This window comes from Oncorhynchus gorbuscha, linkage group LG21, assembly GCF_021184085.1.
Source record: "Oncorhynchus gorbuscha isolate QuinsamMale2020 ecotype Even-year linkage group LG21, OgorEven_v1.0, whole genome shotgun sequence".
NCBI classification, from domain to species: Eukaryota; Metazoa; Chordata; class Actinopteri; order Salmoniformes; family Salmonidae; genus Oncorhynchus; species Oncorhynchus gorbuscha.
Window position 1 is genome coordinate 29,939,816 of NC_060193.1, and position 25,001 is coordinate 29,964,816.

Below are 25,001 nucleotides of genomic sequence, written 5' to 3' on the forward strand. Positions count from 1 at the left end.
CTTAAATTGGCCAATTGTTGCCGTAAGGCATCAGAAGCATACATATCTAACCTCTGGTGACACGTATTACATTTCAATCACACCTCTATTATTTGTTTCCTATCATGGTTCAGAGGATAGCAATACATTAAAACCTCACCCCCACCTACACACACACACACACACACACACACACACACACACACACACACACACACACACACACACACACACACACACACACACACACACACACACACACACACACACACACACACACACACACACACACACACACACACACACACACACACACACACACACACCTCCACTTAATATCCCGCCTCCTAGAGGTTCAAAGGTGGCAGTCTGGGATAGATTGTGTCTGGGGACTTAGCTACCACCCATAACAATGCACATACCAGAGAATGGGGACGAATACTCAACACCACTGTATACACCCGACCAATGTAATTACATAGGAAATGCTCGGCATCTATAATTACACACTTTGACTTTATTGTTATTAATAATGTGTTTTATACCATGGCATTATTGAATACTCGTTTCTGATTGGCTTGAAGGGCATTCTAGAGCGTGCATTATTTCCTTATAATGCCTAATTCAAAGGCTTTGACGTTCATTCATACATGTTCTATGTTTGAGCTGCTTTTGAGAGCAAAAGTCGACTTGGAAACATGATTTGCATTGTTGAATTCGATGTTCATGATAGCAGTCTAGATTGTTGATTTGGTTTGCTAAACTAGCAAGTCTGTTTGTTTGGTTACAAACGCAACTACTGTAGCTCTCGAATAAAAAGCTAGCTACTTAATTGGATGTTGAACACATTTCTACCGGCACAAATGTATTTAGTCTCGGACCTAACAATAACACCGGCTTCTCGGGCATTATGACTTATTAAGTATATGATGTGATACAGTGGTGTTCTTATAGTAGGGAATGAATGGGTCGGTGCACAGTCACTATCGCCCGTTGAAATTTTGCATAAGATAAGACACAATTTTCTTTCTCAAATGGCACGGATCATTTTTGTCGCCCTTGCTATCCTACGGCGGGTCGGGATTCGTTGACGTTCGCCGATTCCCTTTTTCCGTGATAGCAGCCTCCCGAGAAATCAACATCCCCAATTCCAAAATATAGATAGAAGCCTTCTGCAACTTCTTATCTAATTAATCATGTGTAGATTATACCAAGTTTTCCAGGTGGCCTGTTGTATAATGTGCGTTTAAACAGCGCATGTCAACGTGTACCGCGTTGACAACATTGTCTGTCTTCTACAATTGTCTGTCTTTTAACAAGTTATCCTCTACCAGTGATTATACGAATTACTCTCCGATTCCCGTGTGGTTTGTGAGCTGTCCTAGTTTTAACAGGACCTGCAGCCTGATTTCACCCCTCTCGCTCAATTGATTTCAACGTGATATCGATATGAGTGATTGATAGAACAGTGTTGCGTTTCCCTTTCAGTGTGGCGACTCCCGTATCAAAATACAACACTCTGAAATGTAGCTGACGGTCTTCTGCAGGTCGTCTAACCAGTGAGGTTTAAAAAATATATAGGGCCCATTTCCGTGTGGCTTTTTATTTGTGTTAGTTTCAACAGGGCGTCGTGCAACCAGATTTCCTCGCTAATCAATATGAGTGATTTATTGCCACTGCTCGAGCAGTTTATAAAGAACTTGTTAAAAAAAATACAAGTAATATGATTGCACATTTATGTGTAGATAGTACATGTTATGTTTAGGTTTTTAATATGTCACAAACTGTTTCTGCATATTGGTTATTGGAAGATATAACAGAAATCACCAAATCGGGGCTGCCCTGCTGATGCATAGCAACAGAGAGAGAGAGAGGGTTAGGGTGTGGCTGTGGCTGTGGTGCCTCTTTGTCTGTATGTACAGTGCACTCCTCTACAATGACAGGGATGCTCTGAGGAACACCACCTGTGTGCCTGTCTGTTATCTCTGTTTTTCGGACCATATCTCTTTATGAATTACTTTGAATCTCTTAGTTTTTTGTTGTTGTATCTCTTTGTTTTTCTGTCTGTCTGCTTGTATCTTCAGTCTGTCTGCTTGTATCTTCAGTCTGTCTGCTTGTATCTTCAGTCTGTCTGCTTGTATCTTCAGTCTGTCTGCTTGTATCTTCAGTCTGTCTGCTTGTATCTTCAGTCTGTCTGCTTGTATCTTCAGTCTGTCTGCTTGTATCTTCAGTCTGTCTGCTTGTATCTTCAGTCTGTCTGCTTGTATCTTCAGTCTGTCTGCTTGTATCTTCAGTATCTTGTCTGTCTGCTTGTATCTTCAGTCTGTCTGCTTGTATCTTCAGTCTGTCTGCTTGTATCTTCAGTCTGTCTGCTTGTATCTTCAGTCTGTCTGCTTGTATCTTCAGTCTGTCTGCTTGTATCTTCAGTCTGTCTGCTTGTATCTTCAGTCTGTCTCCCTGTCTTGTCTTTCAGTGTGCTACTGTCGCGGCCTTGCATGTTGTGCAGTGGCAATGAATTGTCACAATACCACTCCCCTCCCCTATTGAAGAATATAGACGAGGTCTTGAAGGAGCAGCGGTAGTCTATTGGCTAGGGAGTGTAGGTAAGGTAAAGGGCTGGACCATTCTGTGTGTTTGTCAGGGCAGACAGATGGTGAACAGGCCTAATCCATTCAAGCACAGTTCCCTCCTCTCCCCTCTACATTAGTTTGACCAACTCACCAAGTAAATCCACTTTTCCTCTGACACACCAATAAACCATCTAGCTAATAAAAAAGTAATAGTGTGGCATTGAAAGAGAATGTAAACTAACGGGTACTTTTTTCAAATGTTATTCTCGCAAAAACGGATACCAAGAGTCCGAAGTGAGTTGTGTTATTAAAAACCGGCGAACGATGAAGAGATTTTGCTGATAGACTGGCCCTCGTCTGGGAGGCTTTTGGACAGAAGGAGGGATGGAGGGAGGAGGTAGGGAGGGGGAGGATGTGGGCTAAAAGCAAATCCGGTGGCTTTCCTTGAAGGAGTGTGTGTGTGTGTGTGTGTGTCACTGTGTTCTGGTGCAGATGAAAAATAGATCAAATCCTTTTGTGCTGATCAGTGAGACAGGGATCAGGCTGATTTCTACAAAATTAGGACTTAATAAAATACTTCATCAAATATTTAGTATGAAGAAAATGGGAAGGGGAATGGGGGGGGGGGGGTAGAGGTTTAGGCTAATATACTGTATTTACTAATATCATTCTGTTGTGTTCATTTGGTTCTGTCTAGAAGTCAAAGTATCCTGTATTCATTTTGAAGAGCTTTAAATAGACCACCCTGCCCATACATAGTACAGATTACAGGTCATAGAGATCCTATTCAATTACAGTAAGTCATCACTACAAAAGTATTCTAATTCAAATTGCACCGGCATTCTGGTTCTTAGAGCAGTTTTTCCTTAAATTAGCCCCAATCTTCCTCTCTGGACTACCCCACCTAGTTCATGGGGTCAGAGTTCAGATCACAGTCAGGGTCACCACCAAGCTGCCGATCAATGCTACCTGTCAATCAATGTCTATATGGAGAGTTTGTGTGTGTGTTTTCGTGTGGTTTCCGTGCCAGTAAAGAATAGAGCCGTAACCTAGAGGCAGATGCTGGGTCTTTCTAATTACTGTAAGGCTAGACGACTAGATTACTGATATGTAAATAGTGGATACTCTCTCTGCTAGACAGGATTTGGGGATTACAAACCGAGGCGAGATTTAAACGCAGAATCCTTCTTACTGCTGCTAGGTAAAGGCAGAGGCCTAGAACTGACGTATCAAACACACACCAGTATTGTGCGGACATCCTTCTAAATCTAATTTAGTTTCCGAGGCTAAATACACACACAGCGCATAATACTTACATGACATTTTAACAGACACTCTTGTCCAGAGCAACTTACAGTAAGTGCATACATCCACAGCACTGGTCTCCCGTGGGAATCGAAAACCCACAACCCTGCAAGCGCCATGCTCTACCCACTGAGCCACCCGGGACTACACATTACTCTCAAGTTGAAGTGTGTGCGCTAGCGATTGGTTTAGCGTTCATGTATTTGAGTATGTATGCGTCGACATATAGAATGTCCTGTCAGCCCCCAGGAAATGGCCTTTTTATGGCCAGTGTGCACCCAAGCCCAGTCTTCAGAATGGACCATGAGACATCGTCCTTCACACATCACACGGTGCTACTCTGAGAGGGTCATTTCCTGTTTCCTCATATCAAACACACACACACACACACACACACACACACACACACACACACACACACACACACACACACACACACACACACACACACACACACACACACACACACACACACACACACACACACACACACACACACACACACACACACACACACCTTTACTCCCTTCCATCCTTCTTCCTGCATAATCACTAGCAACCAGGTTACGTGCAACATCACATCTGTGAAATATATGATTACATGACCATTACTGAGAGCCAGGTTACTCTCTTTAACATGGTAATAACATGGTAATCCTAGGCTCTGCTCTCAAGTGCCCCCTGCGGTAGGAGCTCCTCGTCAGCACAAGGGCCTGGGCAGCAAATCCCTAGAAATCAACATTTAAATGCAGTCCTGTCGAATGAACCCATATGTACTCTATACGTACATCGTAAGGGTTCTATATACATATCCGGAGGACATGTGATGAGATGAGAGTGGTGCTTCGCCAGTCCCCATGCAATTACCCAGGAACAGCTGACTACGTACATCTATTTTGGGATGAACTCAATGTAATTATATAATGGCCACCAGGGGGCACCATGGTATAGCAGCAGTAACTGTAAGAGGCCACTGCATGAGAGAAGCTGTGTAGTAAAAAAAAAAAAACACAACCATGATTGAACCTCAAAGTGCTACTGCTGGAAACGGTGAAAAGTGTAGTGTTGTGTGGGTTGTAAAGGCAATGCACAGCAGGTGACGGCAATGAGTACGTGATCCCTTGTTTCAAATCATGGGATTCCAAACAGCAAGGGACGGGTGAGAGTGGTACTTCCAAATGTGCCCTCTGTGTATGTTTCAAGAGGGTCAAATGTGAGTGTACTCCATTCTATTGTACAACATTGTGAAGTTGCGAGTGAACTTTCCCCCATTGTTCTCTTTGCCAGCATTGTGTTCAGCACCATGGACAAGGCTTAACATTCAAATGCACACACAATTTGACATTTAAGTCTTACACAAGTCATGTATAAATCAGTAGGGATACAATGCATACAGTGCTCTCCGTGGTGCTGAAATGAAGCCGGGAACATTCATTGTCAGAAAGGAGTGTTTAAACCGTCATACTTCTTAACAAAACACTAGATGAATGATAGTTTATGTACCTTACGTACAATTTAGTTATGTTTTGAATCATGTTATGCTGCAGTAGATACCTACATGCCACGATCGCTACAGAGGATGAGCTAGTTGGAATGCAGTGTTACCCAGAAGGATTCTCTCTGTGAGAAAGAATATGGTGCTCACTGTTCTGTTCCTAAGAGAGGAGAGGAGGCTAATTTATCACATGGACTGAATACAATGACACTGAATAGGGATGAGGAGGAGGGTGGGTCCATTTCTCTCTCTTTCTCTCTGCCTTTCTCTTCCTTATCAATCTCTTTTCCCACCCTGTCTTTCTTCTGTTCCTTTATCTTCCTCTCCATCCCTCCATCCTTCCCTCTCATTCGATGTCCTCTCTGGTTTCACCCTCAACCTCTATATTTCACTATCACTATTTCTTTCTCTCTCTCTCCCCTCTCTCTCTCTCTCTCTCCTCTCTCTCTCGCTCATTCTCTCTCTCTCTCTCTCTCTCTCTCTCTCTCTCTCTCTCTCTCTCTCTCTCTCTCTCTCTCTCTCTCTCTCTCTCTCTCTCTCTCTCTCTCTCTCTCTCTCTCTCTCTCTCTCACTCTCTCTCCCCCTCTCTCCCCCCTCTCTCTCTCTCTCACCCCCTCTCTCCCTCTCTCTCTCTCTCACCCCCCTCTCTCTCTCTCTCTCTCTCTCTCTCTCCCCTCCCTCCCTCTCATCTCTCTCTCTCTCTCTCTCTCGCTCATTCCCTCTCTCTCGCTCATTCCAGTCTCTCTCTTTCCTCGCTCTCTTTCCCTCTCTCTCGCTCATTCTCTCTCTCTATTCCCCCTCTCTCGCTCATTGTCTCTCTCCCCCTCTCTCCCCTCTCTCTCTCGCTCATTCTCTCTCTCTGTCCTGGTGCAACACTAGGTCGACTGACCATTTGCCAGCACCGTGGGTAACCTGAACCAACCGTGATCTCTCTCTCTCTCTCTCTCTCTCTCTCTCTCTCTCTCTCTCTCTCTCTCTCTCTCTCTCTCTCTCTCTCTCTCTCTCTCTCTCAGTAAGCTGTGCTGGGTGTGAGAGTGATGTAGGAGTAGATTCCAGTGTAGTAGCACTAGACACAATATGGCCACTGCTGCTGCTTCTTTACAACCAACACACACTTTACTCCAGGCTTGTAGAGATCATCCAAACATATTGAAGCCTACATATGTGGGGAAACGACATGTAAATGCACTCACATATGTGTATATTAAATGAACTACACGTGAGATAACGTCATATTCAGTTCTTAAACCCACACATGCCATTGGTATTGTTTGGCTGGGGATTGTTATTGTATTGTGTTGCTATTTCCTATTTCTTACTTTTTAACTCTGCATTGTTGGGAAAAGGCTTGTCAGTAAACATTTCACGGTAAAGTTTATACCCGTTGTATTCGGCGCATGTGACAAATAAAATTGGATTTGATTCATGGCTCTGGGCAAAGAAATGTGTGTGTGTGTGTGTGACAGTAAGGTGGAAATCTGGTGTGTGTGTGTATGTGAGCTCGAGCTGTGAAATCTGCAGCAGCAGCTCACAGTCATCAAGGCAGACTTTACCATTTCCCACTAATGTAGGGGGAAGTAAGGGATTGGATGGAGATTTCCTCTCTCTCCTCTGTGTCCCCCTCTTGATTCGGCTCACATGGCTCCTTCCACCTTTCCACCCAAAGAACAGCGAGTTATGCTCTCAACCACCGTAGCCCCCTTCCCCAACCCTTTCTCTCCATCCCCTTCCTCTCTCCCTCTATCTCTCTCTCTTTCTCTCTCCCGCCCCCATTGCAATATCAGTGAGTGAAGTCTTGTTGTTGTGATGACTGACTGACAGATTCCAAACTTGAAGCTTCCCACAGCAGCTGACAGCTCCGCAATTACAGTGGGAGAGGAGGATCTCAGGCTCAGTCTCTCTCTCTCTCTCTCTCTCTCTCTCTCTCTCTCTCTCTCTCTCTCTCTCTCTCTCTCTCTCTCTCTCTCTCTCTCTCTCTCTCTCTCTCTCTCTCTCTCTCTCTCTCTCTCTCTCTCTATCTATACCCACACATCCCCACTCTAAACGTCAGATGAGGTGTTCCAGGGAGTGGGGCGCTGCATGTAGGGCTAGACCAGTTCATATGTGGTGGTGACGGCTGGAGGCATAGAGGACTAGCGGCTACACCTCTCGCTCTCTGCTTCTCTCTTATTTCCGTCCTCCTCCTCTGCTTTCCTGCAGAGTCGTGGTGGCGGACGACTCAGTGTGAGCGTCTGCCTGCCCTTTGGCGGAAAGTCGCCCACTGGGAATCTACTGAATCAAATGATTTTCATCCCTTCGCTGGCGTTCATATCTTTGGGACTCTGGGGGAGGAGGAATTTTTAAAAGGTGATTTGGTGTTGAGTTTTTCAAGGAAGTAGGAGGTAGCGGGCTGACATGGCACACGCTGCAGCCCACATTAAGAAGGCCAGGGTGGAGCTGGTGGAGCAGCAGGGTCCTGACCTGAAGGCTCTGGAGAAAGCCCGCCAGAGGAGGATTCGCTCCCGCGAACGGGCAGAGCGCAAACGCAAGGTACGAGGGATAGACAGTACGATACCCATCATGCTTCGCCTTCATCTGCCCATCCTCATATCAACACCTCCTGATCATTACCTGTCGCGTATTCGCGTACCTGCTCATCCTGCCATCATCATCCAGGTATGAGGATGAATACCTATCTTCCACCATTCCCACCCAACTTCCATATCCGAAACCAAGCTATGGCCAAGTCCACCCGGGTGTGAGGAGCCATCCTTCCATTGCTATCTCTCTACTATGTCTCCTTTTAGATCCACCACCGCCTAGACCGTCATCTCCACTGCTAACCTATTCATCTCACACACCGTGACCACAATCAAGGAATGAGGAATAACCATTCTTCGGCTGCCATCTCTCTCTCTCGTTCTCTCTCTGCCACAACCCTTGCTACTAGCCTGGTCTCCTTTCCAACCAATAGCACCACGGACCATCAACATTTGCCACTCGAATCCACCCTAACCATCACTACCTTGCAATCCCCACTCCAGTAACACATTTGAGTCTTCTGACGTCACCAGCTCCTGTCACCATTCATCATCCTCCGTCAACGTCATTGTCACCTTCTCATCATTCATCAACCACTCCCCTGTCACAATGTCCCCCATGCTCCAACCGGAATCCAGGGGTGTCACCCTCCCCACATCCGTGCACGGAAAGGCGTCCATCTCTGCCTATGGACAGGCATCCTCCCTGGGCATCCTCCTTTGACACCAGTCCCTATCTCCGTGTGCCTGTGCTGCAGTCTCCCGGTGCGGTGTCAGTGGGTGCGCGGTACCTTTCGGACCCTGTTCCCCAAGCTGATTTGAAGTATGAATGCGGTGTCTCATTCTACTGTATTTCATGTACTTCCCCTGATAGTAGGTGCACAGTTCGTGTACTATATTGCACTGGTTCTGCGTGTTGAGGTGATCCATGATCAATCCTGCCTCGACCATGGCGTCGGAGGAGGCAAAAGCACAGACAGATCTGGGACCAGGCTGTGTTCAATGTGTGTTGACCAATCAAATTGAGGTGTGTTCACGACCGCCACTCTACATCTCTGTTCTCTAAGGGAGGGGCAGACGTGCAGGTGTGTGTGGGGGGAGGAGGATAGGGCGGGGTGGGGACTAATGTGTGCCAGTACATGGTGTGCTTACCATATTGACTGGGACGTGCCGCATGTAGAGTGATACCCCCGGGTCCAGGTATAGACCGTGTGTGTGTGTGTGTGTGTGTGTGTGTGTGTGTGTGTGTGTGTGTGTGTGTGTGTGTGTGTGTGTGTGTGTGTGTGTGTGTGTGTGTGTGTGTGTGTGTGTGTGTGTGTGTGTGTGTGTGTGTGTGTGTGTGTGTGTGTGTGTGTGTGTGTGTGTGTGTGTGTGTTTGCTATTTTTCAGTTTCTTCCCAAGCACAGTGTCCATAGACAGATGAATGTCTTGGCTGTTTCTTAGGAGATTGATGCAGCAGAATTGGAAAATATCACTTTCTCACGTTGCAATTCGTGACTTATTTTGAGCCTGTACTACCTTGGCCACTGCCACGGTGTGACGTTTGTGTGTTCATTGAAGCATCACGCAGTCCATATTTTGTGCCGTGTGTATTTTGTGTGTGTGTGGTTGTTTTTCCATCTGTCCAATTGATAATGCCAACAGAATAGAAGAAGCAGCCACATTCATTGATAGGCTATCCACCCAGAATAGACTAGTCGGATTCAGATAACACACCTTACATGGCAAAACTAAGCCCGAGGCTACTGTGTTCTAAATACTAAATACACGGTTTTATCTGTGTTGTTTTTGTGTATTTGCCTGTCTCCCCTCTGTTGGCTACTGTTGTTATTGACTGCAGTCAGAGGAGATTACGAGTGGGATTAGTGGTCTGCTCTCTCGTAGAGGAGGACTCTAGCTCTAATGGCCGATGTGGTGAACACTAGGGTCCTAAACACGTATCATAAATTCAATTTGGGGGTTGGGTAATGATCGGCAAGTGTTGGAAGCAAGCGTCCACCCACTTGCCCAGATTCAAGTCTTTTATCTCTAGCAAGCAATGCAATCAAAACCATTTGCCTCGTATCGGTTTCGGACCCGTTAGAAACTAAATCCACACTACTTTACCACTTAATATGAAGCAATGCATTGTGGGTCTTCACTCCAAGTTGTGCGCTCGAATGGACATCGGAGCGTGTCTGTATTTTGAGCGGTTCAAATGGCTTGCTGGTGGGGGAGACATGACATTCCTCCTCATCTGTAATCTCCACCGTAATGTCCCTCTGTGGCAGGGTTATGTAATGTAAAGCACCGGGAGACGCGCTTTACATTTGATTGGTCATGATTTGGAAAGCCACACACCTGTCTGTATAAAGTCACCAAGTCTCTTCTTAGAGCTGGCCGCCCGGCCAAACTGAGCAACCGGGGGAGAAGGGACCCTGGTCAACCAGAGACATTCAATCGGGTTCAAGTCCGAGCTCTGGCTGGGATGGTGCCAGGTTTCCTCCAGATGTGACGCTTGGCATTCAGGCCAAGTGCTCCATTTTGGTTTCATCAGACCAAAGAATATTGTTTCTCAGGGTCTGAGAATATTTCGGTGCCTTTTGGTAAACCCCAAGCGAGCTGTAGCCAGGCAGAGGCTCTTTATGCGCCCGGTCATTGGCCCATACGACCCCATCCAGACCCAGATTGCTCCACAGTTGCCCCGGTGCCTTTGATCGTTTGCAGATGAACTGCCGCTGTTGTTGTTGTTGCATTTGTGTTCAGTGGCAGGACGTCAAAGCAACGAGATGCAGTATAATTCTCCTTCTTGGATGGAGATATGATCACTGGCAGATCAGTTATCCCCCTCTCTCCTCCTCCCCCACCTTTGGTGGAACATCCCATTCACTAGTGGTCCTATGTGTCTCAGTCGATAGAGAATGCCGCTTACAATGCCAATGGTCTTGGATTCGATTCCCACTGAGGCCACCCATCGCCCAAAATAAGAGCACGCATTAAATAAGTCACTTTAGATAGAAGTGTCTGCTAAATTGCACATACTGTATTATAATAATTGATTATGTATTTATGGTGACCGTGAGAGGTGAATGTGAGGTAAATGTCACTATTAAATCAAATCTACTACTTTGAGTAGTCTACCAGTACATTATGAGTTCATTGTTGACCAGGCTCTGTACTGTAGTAACCAGGATATTTTTTTACTGACTACAGTAGAGGCATTACGTCCGACAGTGGCCTACCACATTATGCAGTACAGTATGAAGAAGAGACACAAGTGTAAATACCGATCAATGTTCCTGTGGCTGTGTCGTGTCAGAGTGGCGATGGAGAGGAGGAGCAGAGGAGAGGAGCAACAGGAGAGCAGTAGGCAGCAGGTGTCTCCCTGCACTGCGGACACCGGTCAACTCTCTCTCCCTATATCCCCTCTCCCTCTCTCTTTCTCGCTCTCTCTCTCTCTCTTTCTCATTCTCTCTCTCTCTCTCATTCTTTCTCATTATCTCTCTCTCTCCCCATATCATCCCCTCTCTCTCTCTCTCTCTCTCTCTCTCTCTCTTTCTCATTCTCTCTCTCTCTCCCTCTATCCCTCTCTCTTCTCTCTCTCTCTTCTCTCTCATTCTCTCTCTCTCTCTCCCAATATCCCCTCTCCCTCTCTCTCTCTCTCTCTCTCTCTTTCTCATTCTCTCTCTCTCTCTCCCTATATCCCCTCTCCCTCTCTCTCTCTTTCTCATTATCTCTCTCTCTCTCCCTATATCCCCTCTCATTCTCTCTCTCTCTCTCTCTCTCTCTCTCTCTCTCTCTCTCTCTCTCTCTCCTCTCTCTTCTCTCTCTCCTCTCTCTCTCTCATTCTCTCTCTCTCCCTATATCCCCTCTCTCTCTCTTTCTTTCTCTCTCTCTCTCTCTCTCTCTCTCTCTCTCTCTCTCTCTCTCTCTCTCTCTCTCTCACTTTCTCTCTCTCTCACTTTCTCGCTCTCTTTCTCTCTCTTTCTCTCTTTCTCTCTCTCGCTCTCTTTCTCGTTCTCTCTCGCTCTCTCTTCTTCTCACCCTCCTTCTATCCCTCTCCCTACATAAACTGGTGTCCGTCAGGGAAATGACTGACTTCGTGCATCACTAGCTTCTAAGCAGATGTTTTCCTCTCAGTATAATATCCTAATAGAGCTTCTCGTCGTCCTCGTCTGTGTTACCAAATAGCACAAAGAACAGATGTTGTCATTGTGAGAGCCATGGCTATCATTTCATTAATTCAGCTTTGTGTCCAGACTCAACTACTGGCTTGGAGATCAGAGTGTGTGTGTGTGTGTGTGTGTGTGTGTGTGTGTGTGTGTGTGTGTGTGTGTGTGTGTGTGTGTGTGTGTGTGTGTGTGTGTGTGTGTGTGTGTGTGTGTGTGTGTGTGTGTGTGTGTGTGTGTGTGTGTGTGTGTGTGTGTGTGTGCGTGCACGCTTGTACGTGCGCGTGTTTGCGTATGCCCGTAACACTCCTCCATCTCCTCAATGGCCTGTGCTGGCAGCAGTGTCAAACCCAGTTCTCTCTCTCTCTCTCTCTCTCTCTCTCTCTCTCTCTCTCTCTCTCTCTCTCTCTCTCTCTCTCTCTCTCTCTCTCTCTCTCTCTCTCTCTCTCTCTCTCTCTCTCTCTCTCTCTCTCTCTCTCTCTCTCTCTCTCTCTCTCTCTCTGTGTGTGTTGTAATTCCATCACAAGAGCGATTCACCAGCGTAAACACTACCCTGTCCAACAGAGGGAAGGAAAAGATCGATTCAGTGGGAAAACGTCCCGTGTCTCCCACCAGGAGGCCCGGTCCTCGCCCATCATGCCAGTGTGGCTCTGTAGCGTCCTCTATGTGTTGGTGATGTATTACCACTGTCCTGTGGCAAAGGAAAATGATAGGAAGCTCTGGTTCTACCAGCAACTACGAAGGGTTCTTCAAAAGGGTTCTCCTATTGGGACAGCCAAAGAACCCTTTTAGGTTCCAGATTGCACCTTGTGAAAGCTGTGCTGATGAATAATTGCTGCCACATACAGTCGATACAGTAACGCACACGTACCAACTTAGTACACACACACATAGAGACACACACACATAGAGACACAGACACATAGAGACACACACACATAGAGACACACACACATGCACACACATGTGCGCATGCATACTGGGGCATGCAGACTGACACACACACACACACACACACACACACACACACACACACACACACACACACACACACACACACACACACACACACACACACACACACACACACACACACACACACACACACACACACACACACACACACACACACACACACACACACACACACACACCGTCTATCCATATTACATGCAATATATTACTTAATAATCATGATATTGGCACAGGTTACAGAGTGCCTCAGTCTGTTCTCACCAGCCTTGAGAAAATGCGGGCTCCCTGCACTGCGGAGTATTACTTTGTGGAATCGAGAAACGCTGCTCATACTGTCAGCGTCAGACAATCGATCTCTGTGTTCTGAATAGCTTGTTCCTCAATACAGACGTTACCTTCACACCTCTTCTCTAAAGATGTTCTCATGCTACCCGAATCGCACGTTGTCTTCCTATGCTTTGCTCCCTGTCCTGGTAAACATAACCAAGCAGAGTTATGGAGCTGTTTAGGAGTTGCGAAGTGAAATGGATAGATTGATGATTGCATCAACTGTCCCCACATAAAGTATAGTAGTACGGTTTCATCTAAAGTAGTCAGATGTGTGCGTGCGCATATGTGTGTGTCTCCTAAGGATAGACATGTAGTGTAACGTGTGTAATCTGTCTCTTGGACCCCTGGGCAGTTCAATACTAATCTCTCCGCTTTGTCTGTTCGATGGTCTTTTGTGTCCGTTATATTCTGCGTCGTGCTTCTCAGAGCTGATCCCTGTACGGCAATGTGCTGGAGTGACGGAGGTACACAGATCTGGAGTTCTACCGTCAATTCCAGTACATGTATGTTGCTGTGCGTTATTACATACAGGAATGTGTGTCGTAGCACACCCACGTACAGAAGTGTAGGTTATCGCTGAAGGAAGAGGTATGATATGTAGGCTTGTACAAGACTAAGGCTCGACAGAGGTTGGGCTGAAATGGCCAGAGCTGCTAGAGCGAGAGAATATATCATATAATTCAGAGGGTGGTATTTGAGCTGGATACCAGGCAGGTGTCGACCTGCCTGCATGTGGGTGTGGGTGAGTCGCAGGAGAGATACACCTGTTGTCTACCACAGTACATTATCCTGCTCCAGTATTCCTCCTGTCTCTTTTTGCTGGCGGTCATGATGGTGTTCGTCCTGACCTATGGATTCTGTGAAGAGTGCTGACCTATAGTCTCGTCTCTCCCGAGCCCGTACGGCAGTTGTAGCGATGAGACAAGATAGTAGCTACTAAAAACAATTGGATACCACGAAATTGGGGGTTAAAAATTAAAATGAAACAAAAAAAAATGGTCTGGATGTATTTTGTGTGGTGGACCATTCTTGGTACTGTACACATGGGAAACTGTTGACTGTGAAACACCCAGCAGCGTTGCAGTTCTTGACACAACCCGGTGCGCCTGTTCAAAGGTACCTCAATTTTTTGTCTTGCCCATTCACCCTCTGAATGGCACACACACACAATCCATGTCTCAATTGTTTCAAGGGGGCGGCAGCGTAGCCTAGTGGTTAGAGCGTTGGACTAGTAACCGGAAGGTTGTGATTTCAAACCCCCGAGCTGACAAGGTACAAATCTGTCGTTCTGCCCCTGAACAGGCAGTTAACCCACTGTTCCCAGGCCGTCATTGAAAATAAGAATGTGTTCTTAACTGACTTGCCTGGTTAAATAAAGGTTTAAAAAAAAATTAAAGGCGTAAAAATCCTCCTCTAAACCTGTCCCCTCCACTTCATCTACACTGATTGAAGTGGATTTTTAACAAGCGACATCAATAAGGGATCATAGCTTTCACCTGGATTCACCTGGTCAGTCTGTGTCATGCTTTGTATACTCAGTGTATTTACAAGCCTGTAGAACACGCTAACAATCATCAAGATACTTCAAGTTGGTCTGCATTGCGTCAATAACATCTTAACTAACAATGGGGAACAGCTGTGAGTGGAATAACAAGCTCTGAACACGGTTTCATTGTAAATTGATAACTTTATTTGTGCATGCTCGGTTAGACTTTCCCCTTATAAAATACACACCCCACACACACAAACCCCCTAACAGCAACTTTAATTTCCGATTGGTTCAGAGATGCACCAACGTGCACATGTTGCATTTGCATTACAAAATTGATTTGGCACAGAGTTTCCTATCCATTTGATCTGCTTCTCTGCAGCTAGACTCCTTTCTGAAACAATTTAGGGCAAATTGTTTATGCCGAATGATCTAGACCACACTCTCTCTCTCTCTCTACTCTCTCCATCTCACCATCCTGCCCTCTCCTCCCTCCTCCATTTCAGCTCCTGTAGATTAGTACGTGTGGATCTACCGTGTGTAGTACAATGTGTCCCGGCCTGCATTGCAAGTGTTGTACAGCATGCTTGCTATAAGTAGGCTGAACATCTGCTATCTGTCTGAACTAGTGGACTGTGCTGTTACATTTGTTTTGAACTTGTTTGACAGCCTAAATAAAATGATTTGTGTGTATTTGGTGAGTTTTAAATACGTTGATATTGTCATGTATTGTCATCACTGTTCATTGTCAAATTGTACGAAAAACGGTCGTAGTAATCTGACATTTCCTTTTTCACAGTCAGTCTTCTGTCTAGATGGGGTATTATCGCTGAGGAGACTAGTTTATGGCTGTACTGTATCCCCTGTTTGGCACTAAACTGGGATTGGAGAAATCCAGGATTACCAGTCTAATCTCATTGCCATGCTACTACGTAAAACGGTAGCTCAGGGCCAGTCAAATAACCATGGTAACCCAAAGGGAATCACGTAGGGATGTCACAGACGAAGATGAACGAAAGGTGAACGTATTGCCTTTTTGAAATCATGATCTGAATCCAAAACTCGAGTCTTCTACAGAGTGGACATGAATTCATTTGAAATGACAACAATGCAACACTCGCCACCATTTTGGCACCGCCTCGTTAACATTCTAGCTCATTTAGTTGAGTGTAAGGATCTTCCGAAGGAGCTTAACTACCAAATATTCCTCCAGTACACCCCCCCCCCCCATTTAGTGTCAACTAAACCACCATTTCCAACTAAACCATCATTACAAATCCCTTTGCCAGATGTGAGTCTTGTGCAAATTGGTTCATCTCACTCCATTGGTCACATGAGCTACATACAGTACCAAATGCGGATCCCCTGCATGTTAAAAGGGCATAACTTAAAAGTGTGCCAGTACTCTGGGATTCCCAATTCGCCAGGGAAGTCCTTCCCTGTTTCTGTGCAGAGCAGTCTACTTTCCATCAGCATTGTGGAGAGAAAGAGAGCCTATCAATAATTAAATGTAGGGAGGGATGGTGAGAGAGCCTAGAGAGAAATGTGAGGGGGTTGTTAATTGGAATTTTACTCTCAGGGTCCAAACGGTAGCTTTCGAGCCACAGGTAGAGTGAGCTAGCTCTGAAATGTGTGATATTGGCGCTTGCTGCTTCTCCCAACCAGCAGAATATCAATGTGTTCGTATGAGTCATCGGTTTATCTTTGTCCATTTAGAATCACTGAATATTTGTTTATACAAGCGTTCATCCATACCATCCATCTGTGCAAGAACATCGGTACTTACAACAAAGTCTCCACTTGGTCCCCCTGACGGTTTGTGAAGATCAACAGTAGGTTACTGTTATGTGGGCGTCCGGACAGTTATTTCCAGCTAGATTCAGCATCTCAACACACCCTGTAGTCTGTTCTAGTGCCTCTCCAGTTTCCAGTGTGTTGGGTTGGTAAAAGTGTTGTGATAAACTGTGTGCCCGAGATATCAGTTGAGATTAGAGTCTCGCCAATTAAAGTCACCAATTGCTTTAGTGTCTGTTTAATTATTCCCTTGCTGGTCCCAGTCCAGGTCCTAGGGCTGTTTTTGGGACAAACACCGGGTCTCTGTCAATACTATTGGTCCACACACCAGGGATATCATCGCACGGTTGGACAGCACACTGTGTTTAGCTTCAGAGACCTTGGGTCGGAAGGAAGGGTAGCTCTTGTGGGGGGATTCGGGAAGTGAGGTGTGTTCAGGTGAAGGAGATGCAGACTTCGTGGCTGGCGGTTGATTCAGGGTTCGTGGCTTTTGGGACCATTGGAAAAGTAAGTGATTTTTCCTCCGTGTTTATAAGTACTCTTCCTCATTGACGATTTTATGATGAGTGATTGGGTTTCACATTGAATTTGTCTGGAAAATCCTTCAAGTTTTGTTTGGACTGAAGTTTTGTTTGGACTGATTTGAGGTGTTGGGTTCAGCACATCTAATGCATATCAGGGTTAGCCTGAATCCGTTTCCTTTGCCCATCTCCCTGGCTCCCTGGTTGAGCCTGGCTGTACAAACTTCGCTGCCCCCCCCCCCCCAGTTTATTTCTGGAAGAATTATTCACAGTCGGAGCAGCTGAAGGACAACCTTACAGAAGAGCCTGTGGCCTTTCAAACTCTCTCCATCTGTCTCCTCTCTCTCCCTTCTATCTTTTTATTTTGGGGGTGGATGTATTACTGCTGGATTGTGAATGTGATACAGAGAGATGAACAGAGAGATAGAGGGGGAGGCACACTTGAATTATGCCAGTTTCTGAAATCTCTCTGAGGTATCCCATCTTCACAAATGTAGCTTTCTGCCTCATCGTTGTGTTAGTCATATCCTGGTGTTACTTTTTGTCTGTCCTCTGAGAGTTAAAACCGTTCCTCCAGTTCTTTCTCTCTTTGTACCAGGGTTTGAAACCGGTTCAGGAAACAGAACTGCAAAAACAGGAAAATAATGACATTTGTCGAGGCAAATTTTCAGGCAATTCATGTCTTAACAAGATGCCCAAGCCTTCTCCTCTACCCTCGTGCTCTCTCTCACCACCTACAAAATGTCATGTCTCGTGCCCCAAACTTGGTTGTCCGTCGCGCATGTAAACAACTATAGTCTAGGCAGCGGATAACGTCGATGCCTAGGCTAAAACAACTATAGCTTGCATGCTCCATCCGCACATATTTGAGAAGTAATTTAATGTTGAGCTAATCTTCATTTTTTTATTTGACCTTTATTTAACTAGGCAAGTCAGTTAAGAGCAAATTCTTATTTTCAATGACAGCCTAGGAACAGTGGGTTAACTGCCTTGTTCAGGGGCAGAACAACAGATTTTGTACCTTGGGGATTTGATCTTGCAACCATTTGGTTACTAGTCCAACGCTCTAACCGCTAGGCTACGCTGCCACCCCAATCTGAAATCTGTTTCAGAGGTTTGAAAAGGAACATAAAGGAACGATATAAACCTGTACTTTTTTTGTGGCTTCAAAACGGTTCAGAACTTTATTTTGCTGGTCGGAAGAGTGGAACGGAACAAAAAAAAGATGGTTCTGTTCAGAACGAAACGATTGGAAAATAATGTTGTTTTGTAATGTCAAAGCCTTTTGAACCGATACGAGGGAACTGTGACAAAAAAAAGGTTGAATGGCTCATCTGGTGCGGCTCTGTCGCCATAATCCATAGAGATGAAAGGGAATGCACACGTTAGATAGGCTTGATAGAGATCGTCTTGTGTGATGTAGACAGACTGGCTATAGACATTAGCATCGGCCAGCCATATTGGCTACTACTCTTCTCTGGCCCAATTCTCCCTCTTTCTTGTATATTTGCTTTTCATGAGTGTCTTGGCGGTAAACTGATGGTGAAGCTATGGTCAAAGCCAGATGAGTGACCGTAGATGAACGTCTGGGCTGGGCAAGTCTGGTGTAGCCAGGCTGTCGCACAGTGGGGGTTTGAATAGTTGAAAGGGTTCTCGGTGAAGGGGGATGGGTTGGTTGAGCTGCTGAACCAATTCGACCCTAAATCCCCAACATCTGGCCCAGCCTCTGGCCATTCAGATTGGCTACGATCTGGCCACCATGGTTACGGCAGTACAAGACGCTAAACCCTATACTGTATGGCACTGTGCACTTCAACACGTTGCCTAGACTAGATCACTCCAGGCAACACTGTAGGTCTGTTGTCAATCTTTGTGTCAGAAACACGTAACATGTCATTTGAGCATTTCCAATAGAAATGGCACCTATCAAAGATGCAGTGTATCTATGGTTTTATGGCTTTAGAGGAAAAATGTCCTCGCATCAACTGAGCAACAAGAATGCCTGTGTTTCCATGGCAACATGGACCACCGACTTCTGTTATTCATTTGATTTCATAGTCTTTTGCAATTACATTACCCTATAAAGTAGGGAAGCCTGATTTGGATTTTTGATCCCAGGGCAGAGAAGTGAATATGTACAGTACTAGACAAAAGTTTGGACACCCCTGCTCATTCAAGGGTTTTTCTTTATTTTTACTATTTTCTCCATTGTAGAATAATAGTGAAGACGTCAAAACTACGAAATAACACATATGGAATCATGTAGTAACCAAAAAAGTTTAAATCAAATCAAAAGATATGTTATATTTGAGATTCTTCAAAGTAGCCACTCTTTGCCTTGATGACAGCTTTGCACACTCTTGGCATTCTCTCAACCAGCTTCATGAGATAGTAATCTGGAATGCATTTCAATTAACATGTGTGCCTTGTTAAAAGTTAATTTGTGGAATTTCTTTCTTTAATGAGTTTGAGCCAATCGATTGTGTTATGCCAAGGTAGGGCTGGTATACAGAAGATAGTTAGGGGTGGTAGGGAAAGTAGGTATCCTAGTGGTTAGAGTGTTGGTCTAGTAACCAGAAGGTTGCAAGATCGAATCCCCGAGCTGACAAGGTAAAAATCTGTCGTTCTGCCCCTGAACAAAGCAGTTAACCCACTGTTCCTAAGCCGTAAGAATTTGTTCTTAACTGATTTGCCTAGTAAAATAATTTTGGTAAAATACCAAGTCCGTATTATGGCAAGAACAGCTCAAATAAGGAAAGCGAAATGACAGTCCATCATTACTTTAAGTCATGTAGGTCAGTCAATCAGGAAAATGTTATGAAAGTTTCTTCAAGTGCAGTTGCAAAAACCATCATTATGATGAAACTGGCTCTCATGAGGACCGCTACAGGAAAGGAAGACCGTTACAAGAAAGGAAGACCCAGAGTTCCCTCTGCTGCAGAGGATAAGTTCATTAGAGTTACCAGCCTCAGAAATTGCAGCCCAAATAAATGCTTCACAGAGTTCAAGTAACAAACACATCTCAACATCAACTGTTCAGAGGAGACTGTGTGAATCAGGCCTTCATGGTCGTATTGCTGCAAAGAAACCACTACTAAAGGACAACAATAAGAAGCAGGGACTTGCTGGCGCCAAGTAACACGAGCAATGGACATCCGTTCGGTGGAAATCTGTCCATTGGTCTGATGAGTCCAAATTTGCTGCAGTGTCTTTGTGAGATACAGAGTATGCAGACGGATGATCTACGCATGGAGGAGGAGGGGTGATGGTGTGGGGGTGCTTTGCTGGTGACATTATCTGTGATTTATTTAGAATTCAAGGTACACTTTACCAGCATGGCTACCACAGCATTCTGGAGTGATACGCCATCCCATCTGGTTTGCGCTTAGTGGGACTACGGGGTCTGAGACGCCGAAGCTTCCCACCATTAGCTCTGACAAATTGAAAACTCTAGTCATTGGCGACTCCATTACCCGCAGTATTAGACTTAAAGCGAATCATCCAGCGATCATACACTGTTTACCCGGGGGCAGGGCTACCGACGTTAAGGCTAATCTGAAGATGGTGCTGGCTAAAGCTAAAACTGGCGAGTGTAGAGAGTATAGAGATATTGTTATCCACGTCGGCACCAACGATGTTAGGATGAAACAGTCAGAGATCACCAAGCGCAACATAGCTTCTGCGTGCATATCAGCTAGAAAGATGTGTCGGCATCGAGTAATTGTCTCTGGCCCCCTCCCAGTTAGGGGGAGTGATGAGCTCTACAGCAGAGTCTCACAACTCAATCGCTGGTTGAAAACTGTTTTCTGCCCCTCCCAAAAGATAGAATTTGTAGATAATTGGCCCTCTTTCTGGGACTCGCCCACAAACAGGACCAAGCCTGACCTGCTGAGGAGTGACGGACTCCATCCTAGCTGGAGGGGTGCTCTCATCTTATCTGCCAACATAGACAGGGCTCTAACTCCTCTAGCTCCACAATGAAATAGGGTGCAGGCCAGGCAGCAGGCTATTAGCCAGCCTGCCAGCATAGTGGAGTCTGCCACTAGCATAGTTAGTGTAGTCAGCTCAGCTATCACCATTGAGACCGTGTCTGTGCCTCGACCTGGGTTGGGCAAAACTAAACATGGCGGTGTTCGCCTTAGCAATCTCACTAGGATAAAGACCACCTCCATTCCTGTCATTACTGAAAGAGATCATGATACCTCACATCTCAAAATAGGGCTACTTAATGTTAGATCCCTTACTTCAAAGGCAATTATAGTCAATGAACTAATCACTGATCATAATCTTGATGTGATTGGCCTGACTGAAACATGGCTTAAGCCTGATGAATTTACTGTGTTAAATGAGGCCTCACCTCCTGGCTACACTAGTGACCATATCCCCGTGCATCCCGCAAAGGCGGAGGTGTTGCTAACATTTACGATAGCAAATTTCAATTTACAAAAAAAAAAAAAAATGACGTTTTCGTCTTTTGAGCTTCTAGTCATGAAATCTATGCAGCCTACTCAATCACTTTTTATAGCTACTGTTTACAGGCCTCCTGGGCCATATACAGCGTTTCTCACTGAGTTCCCTGAATTCCTATCAGACCTTGTAGTCATTGCAGATAATATTCTAATCTTTGGTGACTTTAATATTCACATGGAAAAGTCCACAGACCCACTCCAAAAGGCTTTTGGAGCCATCATCGACTCAGTGGGTTTTGTCCAACATGTCTCTGGACCCACTCACTCTCACAGTCATACGCTGGACCTAGTTTTGTCCCATGGAATAAATGTTGTGGATCTTAATGTTTTTCCTCATAATCCTGGACTATCAGACCACCATTTTATTACGTTTGCAATTGCAACAAATAATCTGCTCAGACCCCAACCAAGGAACATCAAAAGTCGTGCTATAAATTCACAGACAACACAAAGATTCCTTGATGCCCTTCCAGACTCCCTCTGCCTACCCAAGGACGCCAGAGGACAAAAATCCGTTAACCACCTAACTGAGGATCTCAATTTAACCTTGCGCAATACCCTAGATGCAGTTGCACCCCTAAAAACTAAAAAAATGTCTCATAAGAAACTAGCTCCATGGTACACAGAAAATACCCGAGCTCTGAAGCAAGCTTCCAGAAAATTGGAACGGAAATGGCGCCACACCAAACTGGAAGTCTTCCGACTAGCTTGGAAGGATGGTACCGTGCAGTACCGAAGAGCCCTTACTGCTGCTCGATCGTCCTATTTTTCTAACTTAATTGAGGAAAATAAGAACAATCCGAAATTCCTTTTTGATACTGTGGCAAAGCTAACTAAAAAGCAGCATTCCCCAAGAGAGGATGACTTGCACTTTAGCAGTGATAAATTCATGAACTTCTTTGAGGAAAAGATTATGATTATTAGAAAGCAAATTACGGACTCCTCTTTAAACCTGCGTATTCCTCCAAACCTCAGTTGTCCTGAGTCTGCACAACTCTGCCAGGACCTAGGATCAAGAGAGACGCTCAAGTGTTTTAGTACTATATCTCTTGACACAATGATGAAAATAATCATGGCCTCTAAACCTTCAAGCTGTATACTGGACCCTATTCCAACTAAACTACTGAAAGAGCTGCTTCCTGTGCTTGGCCCTCCTATGTTGAACATAATAAACGGCTCTCTATCCACTGGATGTGTACCAAACTCACTAAAAGTGGCAGTAATAAAGCCTCTCTTGAAAAAGCCAAACCTTGACCCAGAAAATATAAAAAACTATCGGCCTATATCGAATCTTCCATTCCTCTCAAAGATTTTAGAGAAGGCTGTTGCGCAGCAACTCACTGCCTTCCTGAAGACAAACAATGTATACGAAATGCTTCAGTCTGGTTTTAGACCCCATCATAGCACTGAGACGGCACTTGTGAAGGTGGTAAATGACATTTTGATGGCATCGGACCGAGGCTCTGCATCTGTCCTCGTGCTCCTAGACCTTAGTGCTGCTTTTGATACCATCGATCACCACATTCTTTTGGAGAGATTGGAAACCCAAATTGGTCTACACGGACATGTTCTGGCCTGGTTTAGGTCTTATCTGTCGGAAAGATATCAGTTTGTCTCTGTGAATGGTTTGTCCTCTGACAAATCAACTGTACATTTCGGTGTTCCTCAAGGTTCTGTTTTAGGACCACTATTGTTTTCACTATATATTTTACCTCTTGGGGATGTTATTCGAAAACATAATGTAAACTTTCACTGCTATGCGGATGACACACAGCTGTACATTTCAATGAAACATGGTGAAGCACCAAAATTGCCCTCGCTAGAAGCATGTGTTTCAGACATAAGGAAGTGGATGGCTGCAAACTTTCTACTATTAAACTCGGACAAAACAGAGATGCTTGTTCTAGGTCCCAAGAAACAAAGAGATCTTCTGTTGAATCTGACAATTAATCTTAATGGTTGTACAGTCGTCTCAAATAAAACTGTGAAGGACCTCGGCGTTACTCTGGACCCTGATCTCTCTTTTGAAGAACATATCAAGACCATTTCGAGGACAGCTTTTTTCCATCTACGTAACATTGCAAAAATCAGAAACTTTCTGTCCAAAAATGATGCAGAAAAATTAATCCATGCTTTTGTCACTTCTAGGTTAGACTACTGCAATGCTCTATTTTCCGGCTACCCGGATAAAGCACTAAATAAACTTCAGTTAGTGCTAAATACGGCTGCTAGAATCCTGACTAGAACCAAAAAATTTGATCATATTACTCCAGTGCTAGCCTCTCTACACTGGCTTCCTGTCAAAGCAAGGGCTGATTTCAAGGTTTTACTGCTAACCTACAAAGCATTACATGGGCTTGCTCCTACCTACCTCTCTGATTTGGTCCTGCCGTACATACCTATACGTACGCTACGGTCACAAGACGCAGGCCTCCTAATTGTCCCTAGAATTTCTAAGCAAACAGCTGGAGGCAGGGCTTTCTCCTATAGAGCTCCATTTTTATGGAACGGTCTGCCTACCCATGTCAGAGACGCAAACTCGGTCTCAACCTTTAAGTCTTTACTGAAGACTCATCTCTTCAGTGGGTCATATGATTGAGTGTAGTCTGGCCCAGGAGTGGGAAGGTGAACGGAAAGGCTCTGGAGCAACGAACCGCCCTTGCTGTCTCTGCCTGGCCGGTTCCCGTTTTCCACTGGGATTCTCTGCCTCTAACCCTGTTACGGGGCTGAGTCACTGGCTTGCTGGGGCTCTCTCGTGCCGTCCCTGGGGGGGATGCGTCACCTGGGTGGGTTGATTCACTGTTGTGGTCGGCCTGTCTGGGTTCCCCCACCCCTTGGGTTGTACCGTGTCGGAGATCTTTGTGGGCTATACTCGGCCTTGTCTCAGGATGGTAAGTTGGTGGTTGAAGATTTCCCTCTAGTGGTGTGGGGGCTGTGCTTTGGCAAAGTGGGTGGGGTTATATCCTTCCTGTTTGGCCCTGTCCGGGGGTGTCCTCGGATGGGGCCACAGTGTCTCCTGACCCCTCCTGTCTCAGCCTCCAGTATTTATGCTGCAGTAGTTTATGTGTCGGGGGGCTAGGGTCAGTTTGTTTATCTGGAGTACTTCTCCTGTCCTATTCGGTGTCCTGTGTAAATCTAAGTGTGCGTTCTCTAATTCTCTCCTTCTCTCTTTCTTTCTCTCTCTCGGAGGACCTGAGCCCTAGAACCATGCCCCAGGACTACCTGACATGATGACTCCTTGCTGTCCCCAGTCCACCTGGCCATGCTGCTGCTCCAGTTTCAACTGGCCTGGGCCCTAGGACCATGTCCCAGGACTACCTGACATGAGGACTCCTTGCTGTCCCCAGTCCACCTGGCCATGCTCCTGCTCCAGTTTCAACTGTTCTGCCTTACTATTATTCAACCAT

The 25,001-nt window shown here is 45.5% G+C and overlaps 1 protein-coding gene across 4 annotated transcripts in view; it reads left to right on the plus strand.

Moving 5' to 3' along the window:
- LOC124007949 (ankyrin-2-like) overlaps window positions 1-25,001 on the plus strand; it is a 280,314-nt gene that overhangs the window by 139,818 nt on the left and 115,495 nt on the right. Inside the window, exon 1 of one of the 4 annotated variants that reach the window (XM_046318843.1) lies at window positions 7,240-7,878. The exons of the other annotated variants lie outside the window; for them this stretch is intronic. Coding sequence (XP_046174799.1) covers window positions 7,744-7,878 — 135 coding nt within the window. The 5' untranslated portion in view covers window positions 7,240-7,743. Of the gene's footprint in view, window positions 1-7,239; window positions 7,879-25,001 lie in introns of those variants that run through there. 4 annotated transcript variants of the gene reach the window in all.